General features: G+C 45.9%; 1 protein-coding gene across 1 annotated transcript in view; it reads right to left on the reverse strand.

The window, feature by feature from the left end:
* Positions 1-2,397: 2,397 nt before the first annotated feature.
* Positions 2,398-26,183, reverse strand: part of SORD (sorbitol dehydrogenase) — a 45,152-nt gene continuing 21,366 nt past the window's right edge. Inside the window, exons 4-9 of the mRNA XM_010599684.3 lie at positions 16,188-16,347; positions 12,310-12,428; positions 10,086-10,151; positions 9,087-9,262; positions 5,386-5,507; positions 2,398-4,508 (exon numbers count right to left, since the gene is read on the reverse strand). Coding sequence (XP_010597986.1) covers positions 4,343-4,508; positions 5,386-5,507; positions 9,087-9,262; positions 10,086-10,151; positions 12,310-12,428; positions 16,188-16,347 — 809 coding nt within the window. The 3' untranslated portion in view covers positions 2,398-4,342. The remainder of the gene's footprint in view (positions 4,509-5,385; positions 5,508-9,086; positions 9,263-10,085; positions 10,152-12,309; positions 12,429-16,187; positions 16,348-26,183) is intronic.

Genomic DNA, 26,183 nt, shown 5'->3' on the forward strand with positions numbered 1-26,183 from the left:
CCCACCTCCTGCCCAAAGCTCCCTCCCGGCAGGGCCAGGCTGTGGCACGCTGATGGATCCCCCAGCCAGGCTGTGCCTCTGCCTCCAGGCTTGTGTGAAGCACAGGAAGGTCAATCAGTGACCACCAGCTGAATGAATGATGGGGCCAGGCCTGCCTCAGGGCTGTGCAGACCTCCTCAGGACCACATCAGGGAGTCCCAGGCCAAGGAGAACAATGTGATACCTTCTTTTTTAATCATTGTGGTAAAATATACACAACATAAAATTTGCCATTTTAAACATTTCCAAGTGTACCATTCACTGTCATTGAGGCCCTTCATACACACACACACACACACTCACTCACACACACACACACTCACACACATGGCTTGAATACAACTGGAGAAGGCCCCTCACACTTCCATCCTGAGTGATGCTCCCGAAAAAGTCCTCATTCCCAAGGCCTCTGCATGATGGGAACCCTATAAACTGTCAGTGCTGGAGGAGACCTTAAGATTGTCTAGACTAACCCTTCCACTGTCCAAGGAGGAAACTGAGGTTTGGAACGGGGAAGTGACTTGGCCAAGTCACAGTGAGTGGCATGAGGATTAGATTTGTTGCTGTTGTTAGGTCTCACGGAGTCAATTCCAATTCCTAGCGACCCTACAGGACAGAGCTGAACTGCCCCATAGGGTTTCCAGGGAGTGGCTGGTGGATTTGAACTGCTGACCTTTTGGTTAGCAGACAAGCTCTTAACCACTACGTGACCAGGGCTTCTAGGATTAGATAGAACCCAGGATTCCAGGGATCAAATCCTTTACAACATGCTGCTTCTCATAGGCCTGCTGGGTCCAAGACCCAGAGGACAGCGGCTTCTCCCCACCCCCTAGCATGCCCTCTAAGCCCCTCCTACTGATCACAAGACCCACAGAGCAATGCCTTGGCGGCAATACCATCTGCACATCTCAAGTCCTCTCAGGTGCCCAGATGAAGAGCACATGCCCGGCTCAGCCAGAGCCTGAAGAAGGGAAGGAAGCCAGGAGCCAAGGGAGCGCGGCTGTGCCAGAGAACTTCTGCCGATCCCTGGGGGTGCAGGGGCACCAAGAGTGACTTTCATTTCTGTTAGACATTTCTGGGAACTTTCTTCTCCCCATTGCCCTGCATTCTTTTTTTTTTTAATTGTGGTAAAATACACACGACTTGAAATCTGCCATTTTAACCATTTTCAAGTGTACCATCCAGTATCACTGAGGCACTGCCTGCAGGCCGTGAGCTCCTAGCCAAGCCACTTCACTGTCGCCCCTTCTCCACCCTGCTCCCTCCGTGAGCCCCCAAAGGATATGGAGGGGGACAGTGGAGACCAGCCTAGCACCCAGGGATGTGGCCTGACCAGCCCTCACCACTGCAGCTAGGCCCAGCTGAGGTCCTGGCTGGTTGCCATGACAAGATGGGCGTTGCTTCCCTGTCTTTTGGCTGAGATCATGAGCTGGGGAGAGTTCTGGGGAAAGGCAAATATCCAATAAATCCCAACCTCCTCCCCTGCTCCTAACCTCTGGCCCCACCAACTTCCCAGCAGGTCTCCTTTGTTCTCCCAAAGGGAGTAAAATAGGAACAGGGAGGCGGGGAAGGACTGCGCTAAGAGGGGAAAGTCCTTAGGATAAATGGGAGGGACTGGAAAACGGCTGGAGAGCCAGGGACTGGGAGTCCAGTAGTGACTTCATACACCCATTTGCTGCGGCCAAAGGTGGACCACCAGAGGGAGTTCTCAGGGCCTCCAGCATGTCCCCCTTCTCCTGTGGGGCCACATGGAAGCCTCTCCCTCCACCCTCTAGGCTTCCTGCAGGGTCCTTCTTCTCAGCTCTCCACCCTTACACTCCACCCCACCCTAGTCTGGGAGCGCCAGCTGGGTGGGTCCTCAAGTGTTGACTGAAAACATATCAGGTGCCGGGCACTGGTGACAGTACACAAAGGCTACCGGGCCTCCTGAGGTTGGGGAGCTCGCAGAGGAATTCATATTCCTGGTTCCGGGACTGATTCACTCCCATCAATCAGTATTTATTGAGGTTTAGTTTAGTGAAGGTGGAGATGGTTGGGGGAATGAATTGTGGGCAACCCCTTCTAAGCAGCAAGAGGGACATTCCAATAAGGATGCAGAGGCCGGGGCCTTCTTGCCACCCTGGGGCTCAATGAACAGACAGCCCATCACTGCCCACCCCACCTCCTCTCCTGCTGCCCTCCTTACTCTTGGGGATGGGTTGTGAAACGCCAAGGTAGCCTGAAAGCTGCAGGGGTGTTGAAAATGGAAGCACTCCCTGAGCTGCTGTTTTCTATCAGCCGATTCACTCTTCCCAATCGCCCCGTGAGGCAGGCATCATTAAGCCCATTTAACAGACAAGAAACAGAGGCTCAAAGACGATCAGACTCAAGCACTTCTCTGGTATTCCCTCTGCAGCTCCTGAGTCCCTTTCAGGCTCAGTGGCCTCCCTCCATCAAACCACAATTGGAGGCAGAAAAGAGGACGTGAGTTTAACACAATGAATCCTTTGCTTTCGGGGCACTATTCCCTTTAGAAAGAGAATGAAATCTTTCTATCCCATGTTGAAGGAGCTCCTGAGCTTGAAGGGGCAGTTTTGAGAGGAAGCAGCTGGCAAGTCCGGCCCTAGCTAAATAGGACTCAAAGACGAAAGCACATGTATGTGCATGTGTGAACGTGTGTGTGTGCACGTCATTGTGTGCGTGTGGTGTTTGAGGAGGGAGGGACAGATGGCTTCAGACCTCACCTTCCTTCGGAGATAACATGAGAGAATAATTGCCCAGTTTGTGATCCTGGGCAAATTGCTTGATTTCCCGTTTCCTTATGTATTTGGTTTCCTGTAAGGATTAACATAAATTTCTGGCAGTCAAAGAAATTATATTTGACTCAGCGAATGTGTCAACTTTGAAAATCCCAGATCCTTCCTTCTATGAAATGGGTCACCCAAGTCTGTTCCTCCCAACAGAGGCGGCAGTAGTCACAGGGACCACAGACAGAATTTATTATCTGAGGCAGTTTGAGAAATTCCAGACTGCCCCATAGAGTTTCTGGGGAGCGGCTGGTGGATTCAAACTGCCGACCTTTTGGTTAGCAGCTGTAGCTCTTAAAACTATGCCGCCAGGGTTTCCAAAGGTGAAGTGAGAGCATAAAGGCTGCAGACCAAGTTATGTCACTACCATATATATCCTCATTCCTGATTAACAATCTCAAAGTCACAGATGAGCGCAACGCGATTTAGATCCAAAGCTTGTACAGAAAACCCCGCAATTAAAATAAGATTTATTCAAATACTGGGCACAGGATTTAGAGATTTCATTCAGACAGACAGAAAGATACCAAGAGTCTTTACCAGTTATGAGAAAGAGAAAGGTCTTCTGTTTAAAGTAATCAGAATTAAGTGGAATTGTCCAATAACCACCAGTGAGTTTGAGAGTGGGCCCAGAAGCGAAGCGAATCCTGTGGGGTGGGAACGCCAGCAGCACTGACCAAGCCCTGCTGCGTTAGTCAGTGTCCTGATGTAGGTAAGGTCTCCCAGCCACTGCCCTCGGGGAGGACTCTACTGGTTGCCTAGCAACAAGGGAGCCTGGTGTGGCTGCCCTTGAGTCTGCCTAGGGGTGAGGGTAGGGAGTGGGGGGAAGGGGGTTCTCCATCGTGCAAATTAAATTACGCAGAATTCTCAGGAGCCGAAGAAGAGGTTCAAGCAGGGATGAGAAGGCTCCTGACAGTTTCTCCATTTGGGGGATGTAAGTTGGTCTGATTTCACGTGGAATTTGCTTTTATTTGATCAGTTTTAAAATTATTTTAGAGCCAGAAAGGCTAGTCCCTATTCTTATTCTCCTTTTATCATGAAATCAAATAGCCCTTATTTCCAGAAACACTGTGCTGGCCACCCCTATCCCAGACCCTGAGTTGCAGATTTTTATGAAAAGCAGCTTCTGGGACAGGCAAGTCTTGATGAAGCTATGCCCTCACCCCTCACCTGGCCACTGCCATGGTGGAACCAGAAACCTAGCGGGCAAATTTCCGTCCTTGCTCAACTAGGGCACTACAGGAAGCAGCAGGGTTCTGACACCTGCCCGCCAAACTCTGCTCCACTTGCTGAACTTTGCTCAGCATGAACAGGGTGCTAGGCTACACGTTCCCCAAAACTATTCCTACTTGTGTTTTTAAGGCACACCTCTTCCTCTGTGTAAGACTGTTTATAATAAAGTATTTCAATTATTCTTATCATTCAAAAGACACTTCTGTATCGAACCCCACCCCTGCCTAGCCATTCAGCTCCCACAAGGCTGAGAGGGCGGGGATAAGGGCAGAGCCCAGTTAACATCAGGGATTTTGGTCGTTGGGGTCACACTTGAGCATGACTTTCAACCCCAACCCCTTTCTGGATGTTTCAAAGGCTTCCAGAGCTTTCTCCAGAGGAAACCTATGGGTGACTAAGGGCTTAACATTCACAGACTTGGATGCAAGCATTGAAATCGCCATTGGCCACCTGTAAAAGATGATAAGGAATTATATTTAACCTTCAGAAGGGAAATAGCCAGGTCCCCAAAACTACCAAGCACAAGACCAGCTTGGCTATACTTACTAATAGCACTGTGGTTCTGCAAGGCCAATTTTACAGACCAACAATGGAAGAAATGACCTCATGACTTGTATTTGGAGGTGCAGACCCTGTTCCCAAATGCCCCAACTCTGCAATGTCTTCCGTGAAGCTTAGAATTCTTTCGGCATTAAGGCATAAGGCACATGGAGGCCAACGTGAAAAGGCAGATAAGCCTCAGAAAGGCAGCCCAGGACAATCCAGTCCCACACATTAGCAGCTTGGCTTGGCAGAGTTTACTGTGCTGAGGGAATGGAGTCACAGGCTACAGCTGGAAGTAAGGGACATTGCTGGGGAGGGATGTTCCAGGCAGAGGGTCCTAGCTGGGGGGAGGATGGGGCTGCAGAACATGGGGCAGGGTGAATGGAGACCCTTTCATGCCCCAAGATGGGCCCTGAGGCTCAAGAGTGGAAGGCAATGGACTTGAGTTCTTACTTTTGTCCCGCTTGTTCCCTTGAAGGGGGAAAATGGAGATCTGGCCAGTTAAGAAAATGAAAGAGAGAGGGTCTGGGTGGTGAGTGGTAGGCATCCAATGACAGCACGCTTCAATCACACTTCCCTCCCTCTGCCATCTTGGCCCTTCTACTCTCCAGCTGGGAGGGAATATTTTCTTTCTGGATTCCCACCATCTCTCATGGCTGTTACTGTAGTCAGGGAGTGCCCCTCATGAATAAACAGGCAGAGGCTCTTGATCCCAGAGGCTGTGTGGAGCCTGACCTGGTCTTGCTGGCAGCTCACCACCCCGACTCACCCACAACACACTCACGTGTTGCAGTATCGAAACACGCCCTTGATGTCCACTTCCCGGGTGGCTGCGTGCACCAAGGGCACAGTGGTCATCTCGGGGCCCATCCCCACGAGCACCAGGGTCCCACCAGAACGTGTTGCCTGAAGAGGGGGTAAAAACAAGAAAACTCAGAAGATCAGAGAATGCAGACTCTGCACTCCAAGTAACATGCTCTAGTCAACAAACACCTCCTGACTCCATCAGATGAGTATCCCAAAATTCAGTACCAAAAGTGGTTCTTTCTACACTGCTGAACTCTTCAACATTTTGAGCAAACTCAATAGCACAACAGAGTAAACATTATTTTCTTTAAAGATGCTGAAATGATACACCTTGCCAACGGAGAAACAGGTGCAGTGGGAGATCTTCCACTGGCCACAGCACCCCTGGGAAGAGCCAAAGGTCTTCAGGCCCCCATGAAAATCTTTGTTAAAACAAGATTCATCTTCAGCAGCCCCTAACACCTGTCAAAGCTTGACTAATTCAGTACCAGCTATTGGCTTCAGCCACTTCCACGTTTCAGAACTTGTTCCTCCTCCAGGGCGCCCTCCACAAGGGAACACTTTAGTCAGACCTCTAAGGGACCACCTCCTCAGCTCACCGATGGTGAGATACACAAGAAAACTCTACAGCTCTGTTCAAACAGGGAGGGCTATTAGAGCGCTGTGGTTTCAAAAGCTGTTTTAAATCTGCAGGCTGCTGTTAACCCAGAACTAAAACCATTCCCAAAGCCCACTCTTCAGACCAAGATTAGACTTTTATAAAACATAAAACAATACTCATGAAGAGTGTGCTTCTTAGTTCAAATAGATACACAAGATTAGATGGGTGGCTCCTGTCCAGAGGTGGGATAAGAAGGCAGAAAGGGATAGGAGCTGGTTGAATGGACACCGGAAATCCGGAGTGGCAAGTGAGAGTGTGCTGTCATGTTATAGGGATAGCAACTAGGGTCACGTAACAATATGTGTATAAGTTTTTGTATGAAAAATTAACTTGAGTTGTAAACTTTCACCTAAAGCACAGTAAATAAATAAATATGCAGGCTGGCATTTAGAAATATTTCTGTTTCGGAGGCTTTCATCCCAGTGGTATTAGCCATAATGGATTTTGTCTTCCTTGAACGTCCATCTGTTTTATCAATTTCCTCCTTGGAGAGGGTCGGGATAGCAGGGAAATTTCTCCTGACAATTCCCACATAATTCTACACGGGTGTTACGCCTGCTCTGGAGATTTTGGGGGATCACGGTGCTGGACGTTGTGAGAGACTGGAAAGTGAGCAGTCCATTCTCATTGCAGTCATCACGGTGGCAAGCGCTAACTGGGGTCCCTCTGAATGCTACCCAGTGGAGCTAGAAAAGGCAGCCGGCAGTCTCTCTCTTTGAGGTGAAGGATACACCATGGAGAGAGGCCTGTGATGCAGGGGCCAAGAGGCAGAACTCAAGGTCTGAGCAGTGTGGGGTGACCCCTGACTGCCGCTTCTGAGCTGTGGGGCCCTGGGCATTTCCCTGCAGCCAGGTTCCTCACTGGTAAGAAGAGGATGGTGCCTCCTGTAGGGTTGCTGGAGGACAACAATCAGAGCGCTCAGCACCAACACAGCATTTATGTTTTTATTGACGTGACTAACTACCTGTGAGCATACACTGTTGGTAAGGGAACACTATCTTACAACCGGAAAATGTTGCTGTCCCCACTGGAAAAATTGGGAGGGGGTTAAAGCTGGAGTGAGTCACAGAAAACTGTTGATTGAGAGTTTCTAAGAAAACCATTTTCTCATCAGCAGTCCTTCCCTGCCTGGTGATGAGGAGGAATAACGTGGAACTAGTTATCCCAACCTGCCAGGAGGCCAGCAGTTTGCTGACCAGAGGCAAGGGGAGGCCCAGGCTACCTGATCATTGCCCTGTGGGTATGACCCCTGCACCAAGGAGGTGACATCAATTCTGCCCCAAGGCACCTGTCACGGCTCCTCAGGAGCACTAGTTAGTCACAATCTGATAGGGAAGTGACTCTCAGATATGTGCTGATAGGGCGCCTCCGTCCAGCCCGCTCATTGGTAGAGAGTAGTCACCTGCCCTGCACGATGGCTCAACTCCCCACATCAGGAGGGGCACTGGCTTCAGGGCTGGTGAGCCCTGGGGTCACATTCATCTCCACGCCTACCTCCCATAACCTGGCAACTAGGCCCCCACCATCAACAGCTGGAGATGCCACCTGTTCCCAAATGGCCTCGGGGAAGGACAGGGGAGGAAGGAAAGCCTTGCATCGAAAGTCATGTCTTTCAGGTCCCTTGGCTCATACTACTGCTCTGTGGAGTAAGGGTTATTGACCTGTGAGCAGCTTGATGACAGTGGACACGCCTTACTCGTTGTCACAGCCCTCACAGTGCCCAGCAAGAGCCTGGCTCATGGCAGGTGCCGAAGACATGCCATAGGCAGATGGACCATATGCAGATCCATCGGCCCTCTGAGATTTGGTTTCTCTTCACTCCTTCCCACATGGTGACCACCACCTCTGGCAATGGAGCAGAGGGCTGGCTGACTGCAGCCGATGCTCAGGACGGGTGAAGGCGGCACCTCCTCCTCCCTCCCTCCCGTCCTCATTCCCTCCCATCACTTCCTCAGCCCTTGATGACCAGAGGGGTCAGCTTTCGCTAGTATGCCTTGCGTGATGCAGAGCGCCCTTGTGTAAACCAGCTGTGACTCAGAAAGAAGGAGGAAGCCTGTGTCACTGTGGGGAACAAGTACAGAGGACAGGGGTAGAGGTCCCAGTGGTGGCTGCTGTCAGCTGCTCTGCCTGGCCTGAACCCTCCCCCAGCACAGTTAACCATTGACTCCTTGTGCCCTCCTTCCCCTCCTCTCCTGGGCAGCAGGATGGAGCAGGGAAACCTCAGGCACCAGGGCCAGGCAGGCTGGGCTTGAGCCAGACTCAGCCACACACCAGTGATGCATCATACAATGTGGACAGTGGTAACTATTTTCAGCTGTTGTGCAGGATGAAGCATCATGCTTATAAAGCACCCCACAGATGACCTGGAACACAGTAGGGTTCGGAACCTGGGAGTTAACTCTTTCTCTTTTCCTCATGTCTGATCTGCCGATGCCACTTCCCCAACTCCCAGTCAACTTCTCAGAAATCACTGGTGGGTCACTAAGGGGTAAATCAGGTACTGGCAGCTTATCTGTTCCTAGCTCTGGAAGAGGACAGGAGTTGTCAACTATGACCCTAAAAAATGACCTCACTTTTGTGACTACTGAATTAACAGCTGTGACGTTGTACTAACAACTCAAAGACTGTAGTTTTCCTCAATAAAACCAGAAAGGGATTTTCCACACTCCACCAAGGCCTGGTTCCCTGTTCCTCCGGTTGGTTCTATTGCTAGAAGTACTACTTTTATGATCATAAATATGACCATAAAAGCTGTCCGATCCTAAAGACGTTTTTTTCAAGGCCCCTGCAATGTATCTGTTATCTCATAGTTATCCAATGAGGACACAAGGCAAGTATCACTATCTCTACAAGACAGAAAAGAAAAACAGAGATAGCAAGAGATTAATTTTGTTTGGGCTCACAGGGGAAGTCGGTGGGGAAGCTTGGTGTCAGGACTCCTTACTTCTACTCCGTTCACTACCCTACACGGATTCCCCAAAGCTGCCCATTAGCCCCAGGGCCCTTGTCCCACTCACATAGATGCCCGCCTGGATGGCGGCCTCCGCCCCTGTGCACTCGATGGTGACTTCAGGCTTGCACCCTAGCAGACTTTCCACTTTACTGGCAATTTCCCGAGGGCTCTCTTTGGAGACTTGGAGGGTGTGATCTGCCCCGACTTCCTTGGCTTTGGACAACCGAGAGGCAGACAGATCTAAAGTTGAATAAAAGTTTCTTTCAAACTGAGAAACTGGATGGGTGATCAGGGAAAAAATAAAATGAAGCTCTGAGGCAGTGGCTGGTGTTGCTGACCCCAACACAGATAACCTCCACATCCCCATGCTCCCATACACACCGCATACCTCCACATACACATATTGTCACAGATGTCCTCTACACACACACACTCCCTTTCTCACAGATACTGCTCCTCACACACACTCTTTCTCACAGATACCTGCTACACACACACACACTCCTTCTCACAGATACCTTTCCTCACACACATATTCTTTCTCACAGATACCTCTCCTCACACACACTCTTTCTCAGATACCTCTCCTCACACACACTCTCTCACAGATACCTGTCCTCACACACAGTCTTTCTCACAGATACTTCTCCCTACGCTTTTTCTTACAGATACCTCTCCTCACACACGCTTTTTCTCACAGATACCTCTCCTCACACACACAGGCACATATCCTTCTCACATCTCCCACATGTACCATATACCTGAATCTCCTCTTAAGGCCAAGGGGGCAGTATGGGCATCTCAGGTCCATATATAAAGAGCCAGGTCCCTTTCTCCATAGCATCTACCCTCTCTTAGCAACTTCAAATAAGACCCTCGTCATGAGGCCTGATTTAGTCACCCCCTGGGTGAGCTTTTGAATCCTGGAACCCACAAGAAAGGTGGAGGAGCCCTTTAAAAACCCCAAACCTCAGGAAGGAAATGGGTCTCATGCCCCTGCCCCAAACTGTAGTCCCAGCTATTCCCCCCTCAAGGAGATTTAAAAAGAAGAAAACTTTCTTACCAGTCACCACCACTTGAGCTGCTCCCATTGCCTTGGCTACAAGCAAAGTGACCAGTCCAATTGGCCCTAAGCAAAGCAGAAAACAGGAAACTTTCGTAAAATACTTAATATCAGCTCTTCCCCATGCCTAGACCATAAACAGGAACCACGTCTTTTGTGTATCCCTAGCAGTTATCCCAATGCCTGGCACACAGTAAGACTTTACCAAATACTTGTAGAATGCATGAGGAATTGATTCTCTATATGAAATATTTGAACCTTGTATGCCTTAGAACTAGAAATTTTCCACTTACTTTTAGACACACTTGGGGATAATCTCAAAGAACCAGAGAAGTCAAGGAAATATATATTTGTTCAGGGAACAAAAAGTCTCATAGGGTCTGGATATATTTTCCTGTTCTCTCTTTGGCCCCCCACCTTCTTGAGAACCCATTACACACACACCCCCACCTCCAGGATATTCTTTTTAGGTGCCCTCTGAGGATCATGCTGGAAGGTGTCCTTAGGTGAGCTGGCTCCCTGGGCTGACCCAACTTCTCCAGGATGCTCACGTGTCCAAGAATTAGCCTGGAAACTACCCTGCCTCCTCACAGTATCTGCATGCTAGATGACACTATGGTTTTACTGTAAACACTCGATCCATAAAATGAGATTATACAGAACACCTTTGGTGATTTGCTTTTTTGGATACTCCTCTTGAAAACAATTTTGTGGATTTCCCAAGAAATAAAGAATTAGAAAAAAAAAAAAAAAACCCTGAAAAACAGCTGAAATATCCAACAAAGGAGTGATTAGTTACATAAACTACAGTGGAATACTATGTAGCTATTAAAAACTACGTCAGAACTCTTTATAAATTGACGTGAAAAAAATGTTCACGATATATTGATTGAAAAAAAAGAGTAGGTAAAATGAAGCATATTCAGCAAGGTTTCATTAAGGAAAAGAAAAAAAAAAAAAAAAACCAGACTAAAAGATTCTACTCCAAGATGTTAACAATGGTTCTGTCAGGTTGGTGGGTGATGGGGCTATGGGTGAATTTCTGCGTGTGTGTGTGTGTGTGTGTGTGTGTGTGTGTGTGTGACTTACTTTCCTTGTCTATGGCAAGAGGTATTACTTATGCAGATTAAAAAAAAAAAAACATCTGTCAACTGAGCCCGCAGTCTGCTGGCTCACCGGGGCAAGCTTATTCTACACCCTCAGCCCTCTTAGGAAGCCCTGTGGTCACTTATTTGGGCCTGCCAAAGAAAACCAGTCACAAATGCCTATGAGCAACTCCAGATCAGACCTTATTCTTCTCTTTACTCACCCTCCTTATTCTTCTCCTCCCCTACCCGGCATTCTGCCTGGGTTACCAGCTGTTAGAAGCTTAGAACGATTTGGTCTGAGGCTGCTGGGGCTTGTTCTGGGTGGCTGGAAGCAAGGGAGGAGAGAAGGCAGCTAGCTGTAACCCATACGCAGGCAGAGAGCTGGTTTATGGCAGTCTGGACTCCACTCCTGTAGGCTGTGAGCATGGTCTGCCTCATTTGTGGATGGACTGGGTGGCCACTTCTCTGGCACGACTCGTAAGATCCCAAAGTTACCCTTTCCTTCACTACCAAAAATGTTTCTCTATCATTCCCAAAGCCAACTCTTCAGACAGGGTTTAGACCGGACTATAAAATAGATAATGATACTGGTGAGGAGTGAGCTTCTTGGCTCAGGTAGACTCACAAGACTATGTGGGCAACTTCTGTCTGGAGGCAAAGATGAAAAGGCAGAGGGGGACAGGAGCTGACTGGATGGACATGGGGAATACAGGGTAGAGAAGAGGAGTGTGCTGTCACATTAGGGGGAGAGCAGCTAGGGGTACATAGCGAGGAGTGTATAAGTTTTTGTATGAGAGACTGACTTGATTTATAAACTTTCACTCAAACAACAATAAATTAAAAAAAAAAGTTTCTCTAGTTTCCTGTCAACAGTTCAAAATAATCCCAAGATTCATTCTTTAAATAAACAAATAGGTTGTGTTGTTCAGGATATATGATCTTAGTTATCATCATGTCTGTAGATGTTATCTTATTTAGAAAAGTGCTGGTCACTGGCGGAATGGGATATTGTTATCTTTCCCTACCCAGAAAGATTCTACAACCAATCCCAGCCCCTGGGGGGAGAATGAGATAGCAGAGGGTTTCCCGCACTTCCAGCTGATGCACTCATAACCAGGGTGTCGTCTGTGTCTTACCAGCTCCACACACAAAGACCTTGTCGCCCAGGGTGACTCCAGCTCGCCGGCAGGCATGGATCCCCACAGATAGCGGCTCAATCAGGGCCCCTTCCTCAAAGGTGACATTGTCAGGAAGCCTGAGGAGTCATTTGACATACACCCTTAGCCCCTCTGGGTTAGCAGTAATAACAATAGCTAACTTATTAAGCCTTTATTTATGTGCCGGGCAGTGTGCTAGGCAACTTACATACATTGGCTAATGTAAATCCTATTTTACAGATGAGGAAACTGAGGCTCAGAGGGTTAAGTGACTTGCTCCAAAGGTTCAGAGCTAGTGAAGGGTTCAAACAGTTCAAATTAGAAGCCAGATATGTCTGATTCCAGAACTCAGACCAGAGTGCTCCCCTCTGGAAATGGTTTTCTTTGGAGAAATCACTTCAGTGGATGTGAACACATTTTTTTTTTTTTATCTTTAAAGAGCTACCGAAGACAAGGTGTGGTATCATTGTCATTAATAAACGAAAAGTTCCTTTAACAAGCAGTTAACGTAGTCATATTGCAGCAGCTCATCTGGTTCTCAAACTTACAGCCTTTCTGGCTATGAGCACCCCAACCTATGAGTACCCCAACTACCAGCAGCAAAACAGTGATCTAGAAGCAGGTATCTTCTCCCTAGAATCACTCTATTCACTATCTCTCATATTCCATGTTTCAGAAGAACCACGTGTGATGACAGCAGCTGCCTGGCTGTCCCAGGACTGGTTGGGATGGGAGAAGCATCTGCCCAGCACACGGCTAATGAAATGCTGTGTCACGCTCACCACTGAGTTCCTGGTTTTCACTTCCTAGTCCACTGACATCTCAACTCTAACATTTGCATAAGCTTTACAGATTAGAGGGCTTTTCCATCCATTATCTCATTTAATCCTCCCGATAACCCTGTTAGGCAGAAAGGGCAAGCTCTATTTTTACTTTTATTTCAGAGAAGAGGAAACTGAAGCTTGCTGACATTAAGAGACTTGCCCAAGGTTAAAAGGCTAGTGAGTGGAGAGGCAAGACTTGAACCCAGGTCTCCTGATTCCAGGTCTCCGTTGTCTGCCCCACACCAGCTGCCTTTCGGCACGAGTATTTCTGTAACTGACATCCAATTTCTGCACGTTCTTCACTGACCCATATTTACTCAGTGCCCCAAAGCCTCCACACGCAACAATATGAAAACCTTCAAGTTTCAAAAGGAAATGAAGATGGCAGCCAAACCACTCCCATGGTTCTCCTGTAGCTGTTCGTGATCCTCGAAAAAATGAATAACAAGGCCTGTGGCCAACCTGGCTGCGCCCACCCGGTTACCCTTCTTGTTCTCCTCTCCCTCCTTACTCTTCTCCTCCCCTGTCCTTCTACTTCTCTCATGTCACCCCCCCTCCACTCCGATCCACACTCCTGCTCACCCTCCAGGCATCGATTCTACCTGAGGGGAGAAGCTTTACCATGAGGTAACCAAGGCTCACACACTTTCTCAATGACCCCCTCAGCCACACTCTTGGACCCCCGGCCCCTTCACACTTGGGCCTTCCCTCTAAGCTGAGGGTGGCCTTTGGTCAGCAACCACATGCTCCTCTGACCGCCGTCCTGGCCTCTCCTTGGAATAAGAACATGAAGGGGAGATGGGGCTGGGGGTGGTGATGAGAGAGGACCGTTATCCAGGAAATAATTCTACTGATGAAGCAAATGCTGCCTTATTACTCCTGCACCAACACAGCCAGCTTCGCAGGGAAGCGGCCTGGCACAGGGGTGGAAGCACTGGACGAGAAGCCCTGGGTTCCAGCCCCCTCTGCCACTGACCGTGGGAGAGTCGCCGAGTCCTCCTTTCCCCACTCTTGTTCCATGCGGACTGAGGGGGAAGAAGGGTGAGAGGACTCCAAGTTTCTCCTCAGCCCTAACCTTTCATGACTTTATAAACACCAGAGAACAACAAGGCAACTTGGTGGCTTTCACAGGAGGGTTAACAGAGCAGGCAAAAGAGGATGAAGGATAACCAAGAGCCAAGGGGGAAGCAGGAAGACAGAAAATAAGGCAAGTAGGAAAATAAGGAAGCTGTGGCGGTGTAGCAATCCTCACAAAGAGAAACCAGAGAAGAGGGCTTGGGCCAGGGCTGGGCTGGGGACAAGGGCAGAAAGTGTCTAACACAGGCAGATGTTGCATGGCCCCCACAGCCCCTCCTAGGCCTCCCACTGCCGCTTCCAGTGCTGACCAGCACCCCCAGCACACCCCCCAGCACAAGGCCCCCTTTCTTGCCTAATGCTATACCTTTGTCCCCCAGACCATAAGACCATGGCTATGACCTAGTGTGGTGCCATTTATTGAGCACCTATTACATGCCAGGCTTCGTGTTGAGTGCTCCATATGCCTTATCTCATTGAATCCCGCCAACGATTCCATGAGGGAGGTGCTATTATCTCCATCTTATAGGGAGGATGTTGAAGTTCACAAAGTTTAAGTAACTTGCTCAAGGTCACTCTGTCGGTAAATGTCACAGACCAGTGGCTAGTCCTGAGTTTTACCAATATGCTCTTCCGCCTTTCATGAAAATGTTATTTGATGCCTTAACTTGGAAAGGGCCCAGAAACTATGGGGTGGCTCAGGAACCACTTTTGAGCTCCATGGTGTCTGCCCATCTAACCTGCTTTCTTCTAGAACAGGTTTGGGTGTTGATTTAAACTCATCATGAAGCCTCCAGCCTGAGACTTCTCTCAAGGCTTCCTGTGGGCACTAGAAAAACTCAGATCTGTCTGACTGCCCCTGTGACTGGCACCTGGGCTCCACTCAGACAAGCTCCACCCTGGCTGACAGAGCCACTGCTGGGGCCAGGCTGGGGCGGAAGGAGAATATGCCTACGCCCGGTCACATCCACACCAACAAGCTCCATGGGCTGGGGCCCATGCAGAAGCTGCAGAGCTTTGCTTCTGCCAGACACAAATTTTCACTTCAAAGCCATTTTAGATTAGAGTTGGGGTAGGGTAATGGGTACTGTGCCTTCCAACCTAGGAGGCTGGAAGTGCCTAGGTTGGAAGGCATTCAGAATGCACAGTGGCTGCAACAATGGACTCAAGCAAACCACCAACACAGAAGATGGTACAGGACCAGGCAATATGTGTTCTGTTGTACATAGAGTTACCATGCATTGGAGCAGACCTGTTGCCAACTAACAACAATGGCCAGAGGGTAGGAGCTTTCAGATCACAGGGACCCAGTTTTGACTCCTGGCTCTGCTCTGTGCCTGAACCAGTGAGCCTCCTTTTCCCTCAGTTAACACTTACAGAAAACTGGAATAATGGTGCCCACTTCACAGGTTAAGTAAGCTGAAATAAGATAAGGCATGCAAAGAACTCAGCACGAGGCCGGGCACGCAGTGACAATAATCATGCTTTTACACGCATTGCCGTATTCACTCTGAGGATTAAATGAAACTGAAGCAGGGGAAGGTTAACCACTTCCCCAAAGTCACTCGCTAGGAGAGGGGGATCCGGGATGCCAGCCCAGGCTGCCTGGCCTCTCCTCCGTGTCCTGGCACTACACATGCGTCCTCAGTAAACGTCTGTTGTTACTGTTGTCACTGGCAGCGTTGTCATAGGTTCCCCATTCTGGTGGCTGCACTGGAAGCCAATAAAAGAGCGTGAACCATACCAAGTTCTTCCAGAGATGGCTAGGGAGAGCTGAGCGATTTCAGCGATTTCAGCAACAACTTTCTCCTTGTTGCTGGCACTGCCACGCTCTAGATGAAGGAAAGTTAGATGGAAAGATGAATTTGCCCCAGTGAGGCCACCCTCCCCCAAGGACAGCAAGAAGGGCAGGCCTGCTGGGCAGAGGCCCCAGGAGGCAACCGAGGCCATGGTACTGACTTGTAGCAGAAGTTGGCATTGTGCTTGTAGAAGCGGCAGAGGTTTCCGTCATCGGGGGGCGTGGCACAGAAGAAGATGGATGGTGACAGGTTGTATCGGCCAATCTTGCAGAACTCATCAGTTTCTCGGGGAGCACCAGGCTCAATAGCAACACGGTCCCCTGGACAGGAAAACAAATATGGTGCCATGTGCAAAAGTGGAAGTGTCTGCTGGAAGGTGGACCCCCTCCTTTGCAGAGGTGCGGGGTGGGGGCAGAGAAGGGCACTTGCCCCCGGAGCAAGTCCAAGGGGGTACCAGAGGATGACATTTGTAGGCACCACAAATATGAAAGGTGTCTGACTGAGGCAGCTAGACAAGAGAGGGGAAGCCATTTCTGCTGAGGCTGTGCAGCTATCAATGTCTATTCATCTTGAAATTGGGAAGGGGAGTTGCAATTAGAGATTGCCCCGGGCGCTCCTTACTCTTGCCCCACCTCTGCTCCTTCACCTCATTCTTTGTTTTCCAACCTTAAAAACAAGAGCAGAGGCAGAGCTGCTGGGAAAGGAAGCATGCTCACAGGCAGATGGGAAATCTGGCCTCATGCATCACCCTCCTGTGAGGACCTGGGGTGTCCAGGCTATTAGTGTTTCCAAAGGAAACCAGGATACAGCACAGACACACTCTGGGGAAAATGACCAGCCCACTTCTCCACTAACCGGGTTGGCCTGCCTGCCCCTCTAGCTCCCTGGCCGCATCCCAGCTTGGGAGACACGGAACCCAGCCACAATCTCTAAGGCAGGCCAGGTGCAGTCCCCATCTCAAACTGCTGTCAAGAGGTGGCTAGTGTGTGGAGTTTGCAGACATTTTTTTCTTAGGAAACATGGGGTAAGTCTTTACAAAGACAAACACTGTAATTACGTCTTGTGTTCATCTGGTTGTGTTAGACAATGACTAGAAGTCAGCTGATTTCCAGTTAGCAGAACTGCTAAGTCCAACAATCTCTCAAACTCTGGTGCAGAGGACTCTGGTACAGGGGAAAGCGGCATTTAAAGCTTGTGATCAGCAGGCTCTATCAGACTTCTACTCTGTCCCACAATCCGAGCTTGGAAACCCAGAGTTAGAACTGCCCTCCTGTTGATTTTTTTCTATCCTTTCATTATGACAAATTTCAAACATACAGCAAAGGTGAAAGAACTGTACAGTGAACATCCAGATAACCTCCACCTGTGTGTCCCATCAGTCCATTCCTCAATCCAGCCCTCCTCCGTCAACCTGTCTTCTATGCATTTCAGCGTAGGCTGTAGACATGAGTACATGCCACACTTAAAGACTTCAGTATGCATACATTAACTGGAATTCAGTATCTGCTTAGAATTCTTTTCTTTTTGAGGGGTTAAATTTAGATACAAAGAAACATACAAATTTTAAGTGGATCACTAGGCGAATTTTGATAAATGTAGTCACTGTGTAATGCAAACCCCTATCTAGATACAGAACATGACCACTACCACAGAAATTTCCTCCTTCCCTGTCAATCCTCACCTCCACCCCCAGGGGTAACCAGTGTTCTGATTTTTTTCACCACAGATTAGTACTGACTGTTCTAGAATATCAGAAAAATGAGATCATACAGTATGTACTCTTCCATCCGGCTTTTTTCACTCAGCACAATGCTTTTCAGACTGATCCATGTTGTTGTATACGTCAATAATTTCTTTCTTTTTGTTGCTGAATAGCGTTCCATTGTATGAATATACCATAGTTAGTTCTGCCATTCTCCTGTTGATAGACTAAGGTTGTTTCATTTTCTAGTAGTTTTTCTGAGTGTTCTGCCTGCTTGTCTAGGATGAGAGTACATCGGAGTTAGCCTTCTCTTCCACTGTTATTTCTCCACAGTGCCTGGCATTGTGCTAGACATGTTTTTAAAAAAAAATTTTATTGTACTTCAGGAGACGTGTACAGCACAAACCAGTTTCTCATTCAAAAATTTATACACAAACTGTTCTGTGACATTGGCTGCCATCCCCATTCTGTCAGCACTCTTCCCCTGTCCTTTTCCACCCCAGGTTCCCTGCTCCATTCGTTCAGTTTTTCTGTCCCTTCCTGACTTCTCGCTTTTGCCTTGCCCATGTGATTTCCCGTACTTGATTGAACTCAGAAGCACGCACCTCACCTAGGTTATTGTTTTATAGGGCTATCTGATCTTTGGCTGAAACGTAGACTTTGGGAGTGGCTTCAGTTCTGAGTTAATAGGGTATCTGGCAGCCATAGTCTTTGGGGTTCCTGCAGTCTCTTCAGACCAGTAAGTCTGGTCTTTTTTTGGTGAATCTGAATTTTGTTCTACATTTTTCTCCTGCTGTGTTCAGGACCCTCTACTATGATCCCTGTCAATACTGGTTGGTGGTAGTAGCTGGGCACCATCTAGTTCTTCTGGCCTCAGGCTACGGTTCATGAGGTCTATTAGTCCTTTGGACTAATATTTTCCTTGCGTCTTTGGTTTTCTTCATTCTCCTATGCTCCAGACGGGATGGGACCAAGAGATGTATCTTAAATGGCTGCTCACAAGCTTTTAAGACTCCATACACTACTCACCAAAGCAGGATGTAGAACATTTTCTTTATGAACTGTGTTATGCCAATTGACCTAGATGTGCCCTGAGACAATTGTCCCCAGCCCTCAGTGCCAGTAATGCACCCTCTCAAGGTGTGTCTAGGAAGCTTCTGTGACTTTGTCTTGGTCAAGCTGTGCTGATTTCTACTGTATGTTGTATGTTGTCTTTCCTTTTACCAAAGGTAACATAGTTAGTGATTTCTCCTTCCTTGCCCCTCCCCTCCCTCATAACCATCAAAGATTGTTTTCTGCATGTAAACCTTTTCCTGAGTTTTTATAATAGCAGTCTCGTACAGTATTTGTCCTTTGGTGACTGACATATTTCACTCAGCATAATGCCCTCAAGTTGTGGAATATTTCATGATTCATCATTGTTCTTTATAATTGAGTAGGATTCTTCTGTGTGTATCATAATTTGTTTATCCATTCATCTGTTGATGGGCATTTAGGTTGTTTCCATCTTTTTGATATTGTGAATAATGCTTCAACGAACATGGATATACATATGTCTATTCGTGTGACAGCTCTTATCTCTCTAGGATATATTCCTAGAGGAGCCCTGGTGGCACAGTGGTTAACAGCTCCGCTGCTAACCAAAAGGTTGGCAGTTTGAATCCATCAGCTGCTTGCCAGAAACCTTGTGGGGCAGTTCCACTCTGTCCTATAGGGTCACTATGAGCAGAATCAACTTGACAGTAATTTTTTTTTTTTTTATTAATATTCCTAGGAGTGGGATTGCAGGATCATATGGTATTTCTATTTCTAGCTTTTCAAGGAGGTGCTATAACATTTTCCATAGTGGTTATACCATTTTGCATTCCCATCAGCAGTGCATGACACTTTCAATCTCCCCACAACTTCTCCAACACTTGTTATTTTCTCTTTTTTTTGATAAGTGCCAGTAATGTCAGGGTGAGATGGTATCTCACTGTAGTTTTGATTTGCATCTAGGGTTGCTATGAGTCGGAATTGACCGGACGGCACTGGGTTTGGTTTTCGGGTTTTAGTGGCTAATGATCCCAAGCACTTCCTCATGTGTCTGTTAGCCACGTGAATGTCTCCTTTGGCGAAATATCTGTTCATATACTTTGCGCATTTTTTAACTGGATTGCCTCTCTTTTTGATGTTGAGGTGTTGAAGTTTTCTACAGATTTTAGAGATTAGACCCTTGTCAGATATGTCATGGCCAATTTTTTTTTCCTAGTTCTGCAGGTTCTCTTTTTACTCTTTTGGAGAAGTTTCTTGATGACCATAGGTATTTAATTTTTAGGAGGTCACAGTTATCTGGTTTATCTTCTGCTGTTTGTGCATTTTTAGTTATGCTTGATAGTCTATTTATGCCATAAATTAGGGCCTCTAGCTTTGTCCCTATGTTTTCTTCCATGAACTTCATTGTTTTAGGTTTCACATTTAGGTCTTTGATACATTTTGAGTTAGTTTTTGTGTATGGTGTGAGGTATGGGTCCTGTTTTTTTTCTTTACAGATGGACATCCAGTTTTGCCAGCACCATTTGTTAAAAAGACTGTCTTTTCCCCATTTAATGGACTTTGGTCCTTTGTCAAAGATTTACAGGCAGATGGATTTACGTATGTCAGGGTTCTCGATTCTGTTCTATCGGTCTATGTGTCTGTCATTGTACCAGTACCAGGCTGTTTTGACTACTGTGGCTGTATATTAGGTTCTGAGATTAGGTAGTGTGAAGCTTCCTACTTTGTTCTTTTTTCTTTAATAATGCTTTGCTTATACAGGGCCTCTTTCCTTTCGATATAAAGTTGGTGATTAATTTTTCCATCTCGTTAAAGAATGCGGTTGATATTTGGAGTGGGATTGCATTATATCTGTAGATTGCTTCAGGTAGAATTGACATTTTCACAATGTCGAGCCTTCCTATCCATGAGAATGGTACATTTTTCCTACTTTATTGAGAGTTTTTTTTTTTATCAGGAATGGGTGTTGGACTCTATCAAGTGCATTTTCTGCATTGATTGTGATGATCATGCAATTCTTTTCTTTCGTTCTATTTCTGTGGTGGATTACATTGATTGATTTTCAATGTTGAACCAACCATCCTTGCACACCTAGCATGAATCCCACTTGGTCATGGTGTATTTTTTTTTTTTTTTTGATATGATGCTGAATACTAAACCCATTGAATATTATGGGCTAGAATTTTGTTGAGATATCATGAGATATATTGATTTGTAATTTTGCATGTGTGTGTGCATGGTGTCTTTGCCTGACTTTGGTATCAGGGTTATTGCCGTACAATGGATCACTTTTGTGTGGCCTTTCTAGCCATGGTCTTATAACTCCCACCCAAGTAATTGGGCGAGACTGTGTGATAGGGTAATTGTGGCCCACCAAAGCAATTGGTCAGTGTTGCCATCCCAGTGGGCTTGAAATGAGTCACCCCAGAGGTGGGAAAGAGAGGATCCCACCACCACCAAGGAAGAAAAGCCACCGTGTCCTTTGGACCAGGTATCCCTGTGCTGAGAAACTCCTGGACCCAGGAGATGGAGAGCTATAACACTGAGGACAATGAAAAGTGGTGGTAGAGAAACAGTGACAGGTGGGACAGGCAGGAGGGACTGGCAGGAGACCATGCAGTTGGCTTCCTGACCCACAAATGCTGGCGTCAAGGGCCAGGGAGAGATGTGGCTACGAGCATGGCTGAGAAGAGGCTGTCCTGATGGAAGAACTGTATCCTGAGTGTTCCTGAACCTGAATTGTAACCTGTTACTTCCCTAATAAACTCCGTAATTGTGAGTATTGTCTACATGGCAACAGCGATGAATTGTTGAACCCAGCAGAGCAGTAGAGAGCGCAACAGGAGGGACAGTTGGTGTCAGAATTGGTAAAGATGGTGGGGAGAGGAGGTACGTCTGACCTCAGCCTCATAGGAATCACATTGGGCTGTTGATCTTGATTCTCCTTCCCCCTTGTGAAGTTAAAGGAGGTCAGACACTGCTCCCATGCCATTTTCACAGGTATGCCGGCTTCATAGAATGAATTTGACAGTATGCCTTCCTTTTCTATCCTCTGATAGAGTAGTACTGGTGAGAGCTCTTCGGGTCAGGGTTTTCTTTTGAAGGGAGATTTTTTTTTTTTTTTTTCCTCTTCAATCTCATTTCTTGCTAAGGGTCTGTCCATATTTTCTATCTCAGCTCATGTTAGTTTAAGCAGGCAGTGTGTTTCTAGAAATTTGTTCAATTCCACTAGATTCTCAAATTCACTGAAGTACATTTTTTCATAATATTCTGTTATTACCCTTTTTGTTGCAGTTGAGTCTGTTGTAATGTCCCCCACTTTATTTCTTATTTAGGTTATTTGCTTCCTCTCCTGTTTTTCTTTTGTCAGTTTGGCCAATGGTTTGTAGATTTTCTTGATCTTTTCAAAGAACAAATTTTTGGTCTTATTGATTCTTTCTATTATTTTTCTGTTTTCTATTTCATTTATTTCTGCTCTAGTCTTTATTACTGGTATTGGTCATTTTGAACTGGACAAGCATATAGTCTACTATGCTGAGAATGACAAATTGAAGATGAATGGCATTGCATTCATCATCAAAAAGAACATTTTAAGATCTATCCTGAAGTACAATGCTGTCAGTGATAGGATAATATCCATACACCTACAAGAAAAACCAGTTAATACAGCTCTTATTCAAATCTGCATACCAACCACAAAGGCCAATGATGAAGAAATAGAAGATTTTTATCCGCTGTTGCAGTCTGAATTTGATCAAACATGCAATCAGGGTGCACTGATAATTACTGTTGATTGGAATGCGAAAGTTGGAAACAAAAAAGAATGATCAGTAGTTGGAAAATATGGCCTTGGTGATAGAAACAATGCTGGAGATCGCATGATAGAATTTTTCAAGATCAACAACTTCTTCATTGCAAATATCTTTTTCACCAACATAAACAGTGAATATATATGTGGACTTCACCAGATGGAATGCACAGGAATCAAATCAACTGTATCTTTGGAAAGAGACAATCGAAAAGCTCATTATCATCAGTCAGATCAAGGCCAAGGGCTGACTGTGGATCAGACCATCAGTTACTCATATGCAAGTTCAAGTCAAAACTGAAGAAAATTAGAACAAGTCCATAAGAGTCAAAGTATGACATTGAGTGTATCCCACCTGAATTTAGAGTCCATCTCAAGAATAGATTTGACGTGTTGAACATTAAAGACCGAAGACCAGATGAGCTGTGGAATGACATCAAGGACATCATATACGAAGAAAGCAAGAGATCATTAAAAAGACAGAAGAGAAAGAAAAGGCCTAAATGAATGACTGAAAAGACTCTGAAACTTGCTCTTGAACAGCGAGCAGCTAAAGCAAAAGGAAAAAATGATGAAGTAAAAGAGCTGAATGGAAGATTTCAAAGGGCAGCTTTAGAAGACAAAGAAAAGTATTATGATGACATGTGCAAAGACCTGGAGATAGAAAACCAAAAGCAAAGAACATGTTCAGCATTTCTCAAGCTGAAAGAACTGAAGAAAAAAATTCAAGTCTCAAGTTGCAATACTGAAGGATTCTATGGGGAAAATATTAAACAATGCAGGAAGCATCAAAAGAAGATGGAAGGAATACACAGAATCACTACACCAAAAAGAATTGGTCAACGTTCAACCATTTCAGGAGGTAACATATGATCACGAACTGATGGTACTGAAGGAGTAAGACCAAGCTGCACTCCAGGCACTGGTGAAAAACAAGGCTCCGGGAATTAACGAAATACCAATTGAGATGTTTCAACAAATAGATGCAGCACTGGAAGTGCTCACTCGTCTATCATTAATATCACATGCAAGCAAAATTTTGCTGAAGATCATTCAAAAGCAGCTGCAGCAGTATATCGACAGAGAAGCGCCAGAAATTCAAGCTGGATTTAGAAGAGGATGTGGAACCACGGATATCATCAGTGGTGTCAGATGGATCCTGGCTGAAAGCAGGGAACACCAGAAAGATGTTTACCTGTGTTTTATTGACTATGCTAAGGCATTCGACTATGTGGATCGTAACAAATTATGGATAACATTGTGGAGAATGGGAATTTCAGAACAATTAGTTGTGCTAATGAGGAATCTGTGCATGGATCAATAGGCAGTTGTTCAAAGAGAACAAGGAGATACTGAGTGGTTTAAAGTCAAGAAAGGTGTGCATCAGGGTTGCACCCTTTCACCATACCTATTCAATCTGTATGCTGAGCAAATAATCCAAGAAGCTGGACTATAAGAACAAGAACTGGGCATTAGGATTGGAGGAAGACTCGTTAACAACGTGTGTTATGCAGATGACATGACCTTGCTTGCTGAAAGTAAAGAGGACTTGAAGCACTTACTGATGAAGATTAAAGACCATAGCCTTCAGTACGGATTACACCTCGACATAAAGAAAACAAAAATCCTCACAACTGCACCAATAAGCAACATCACGATAAACAGAAAAAATTGAGGTTGTCGAGGATTTCATTTTACTTGGATCCACAATCAACACCCATTTCAGCAGCAGTCAAGAAATCAAAAGATGCACTGCATTGGGTAAGTCAGCTGCAAGAGATCTCTTTAAAGTGTTAAAAAGCAAAGATGTCACCTTGAGGACTAAGGTGCGCCTGACCCAAGCCATGGTGTTTTCAATCACCTCATATGCATACAAAAGCTGGACGATGAGTAAGAAAGACGGAAGGAGAATTGATGACTTTGAATTGTGGTGTTGGCGAAAAATATTGAATATTACTATGGACTGCCAAAAGAACAAACAAATGTGTCTTGACAGAAGTACACCCAGAATGAGTACAACCAGAATGAGTACAGCCAGAATGTTCCTTAGAAGCAAGGACGGTGAGACTCCATCTCACATACTTTGGACATGTTGTCAGGTGGGATCAGTCCCTGGAGAAGGATCCCATGCTTGGCAGAGTAAGAGGGTCAGAGAAAAAAAAAGAGAGAGATCAGCAATAAGATGGTTTGACATAGTGGCTGCGACAATGGGGTCAAGCATAGCAACGATTGTGAGGATGGCCCAGGACTGGGCAATGTTGCCTTCTGTTGTATACAGGGTCGCTATGAGTTGGTACCAACCTCACAGCAACTAATGACAATCTTTATTATTCCCTTTCTTCTGGAGTCTGTGGTCTTCTTTTGCTGTTCTCTTTCTATTTGTTCAAGCTGTAGGGCTCACATTTTGATTTCAGCCTGTTCTTATTTTTTGGTGTGTGTTTACTACTATAAATTGACCTCTGAGCACTGTCTTTGCTGTGTCCCAAAGGTTTTTGGTATGATGAGTTTTCATTCTCACTTGATTCTAGGAATTTTTTTATTTCCTCTATTACCCACCTGTTTTTAAGCAAGATGTTATTCAGTTTCCATGTATTTGACTTTTTTCCCCCTTGCTCTTCCTGTTACTGATTAATACTTTTATGGCACTGTGATTAGCAACAATGCTTTGTACTATTTTGATGAATTATCCCTTTAGTCATTTTATAACGTCCTTCTTTGTCTTTTATGGTGGACTTTGTCTTAAAGTCTATTTTATCTGAGATTAGTGTGGATTACTGCACTTTTTTGGTTACTGTTTGCTTGATATATTTTTTCCATCCATTGATTTTTAATGTACTTATGTCTTTGTGTCTCTTGTAGACAGCATATTGACTTCTTTTTTTTAATCCATTCTGCCACTCTCTCTGTCTGTACAGGTGCATTTAAGCCATTTACATTCGGTGTGATTATTGGTAGGTATGAGTTTATTGCTGTCACACTTCGTGCTGTGCTCTGTGTGTGTGTGTGTGTGTGTGGTGCTGGTGTTTTTTTTTTGTTGTTGTTCCTCTTACTTTCCTGTGCTGAGTTCCTTTTGTTTGTGGATTTTCTTTTCATTTCTTTTGTTATTGTAGATTTTGTGTTTACTGAGTCTTTATGTTTTTCTTCTTTTTTATTTTGATTGGTAGGTTTGTTAACTTTCTTTGTGGTTATCTTGAAGTTTACCCCTATCTTCCTAAGTTTGAATCGGTCTTTTATTACTTGGTATCACCTTGACATCCTCTTTATTTGAAAGTTTTATACATACACTGTTTACTCCCCCCTTTTATTGTTGAGACTTTGTCGTCATTTACAGATTGACATGTTTCCCTGTTTAAAAAAAAAAGTCTTATAGCTTTGTTTTGTTATTGAGAGTTCTTTACATAGGTTGGTATCTGGCTGATGGTGTCCTGTGTCCTAGACTCTGGTTGCTGTCTGATTTCCTTTGTTCTCTAACTGCAGAACTCCCTTTAAAATTTCTTTTAAGTTTGGTTTGGTTTTTATGAATTCCTTTAATTTCTGTCTATCTGAAAATGTCCCAACTTCACAAATGTATCTGAGAGAGAGTTTTGCAGGATATATTATTCTTGGTTGGC

Source organism: Loxodonta africana, chromosome 10 (assembly GCF_030014295.1).
Source record: "Loxodonta africana isolate mLoxAfr1 chromosome 10, mLoxAfr1.hap2, whole genome shotgun sequence".
Taxonomy (NCBI): Eukaryota; Metazoa; Chordata; class Mammalia; order Proboscidea; family Elephantidae; genus Loxodonta; species Loxodonta africana.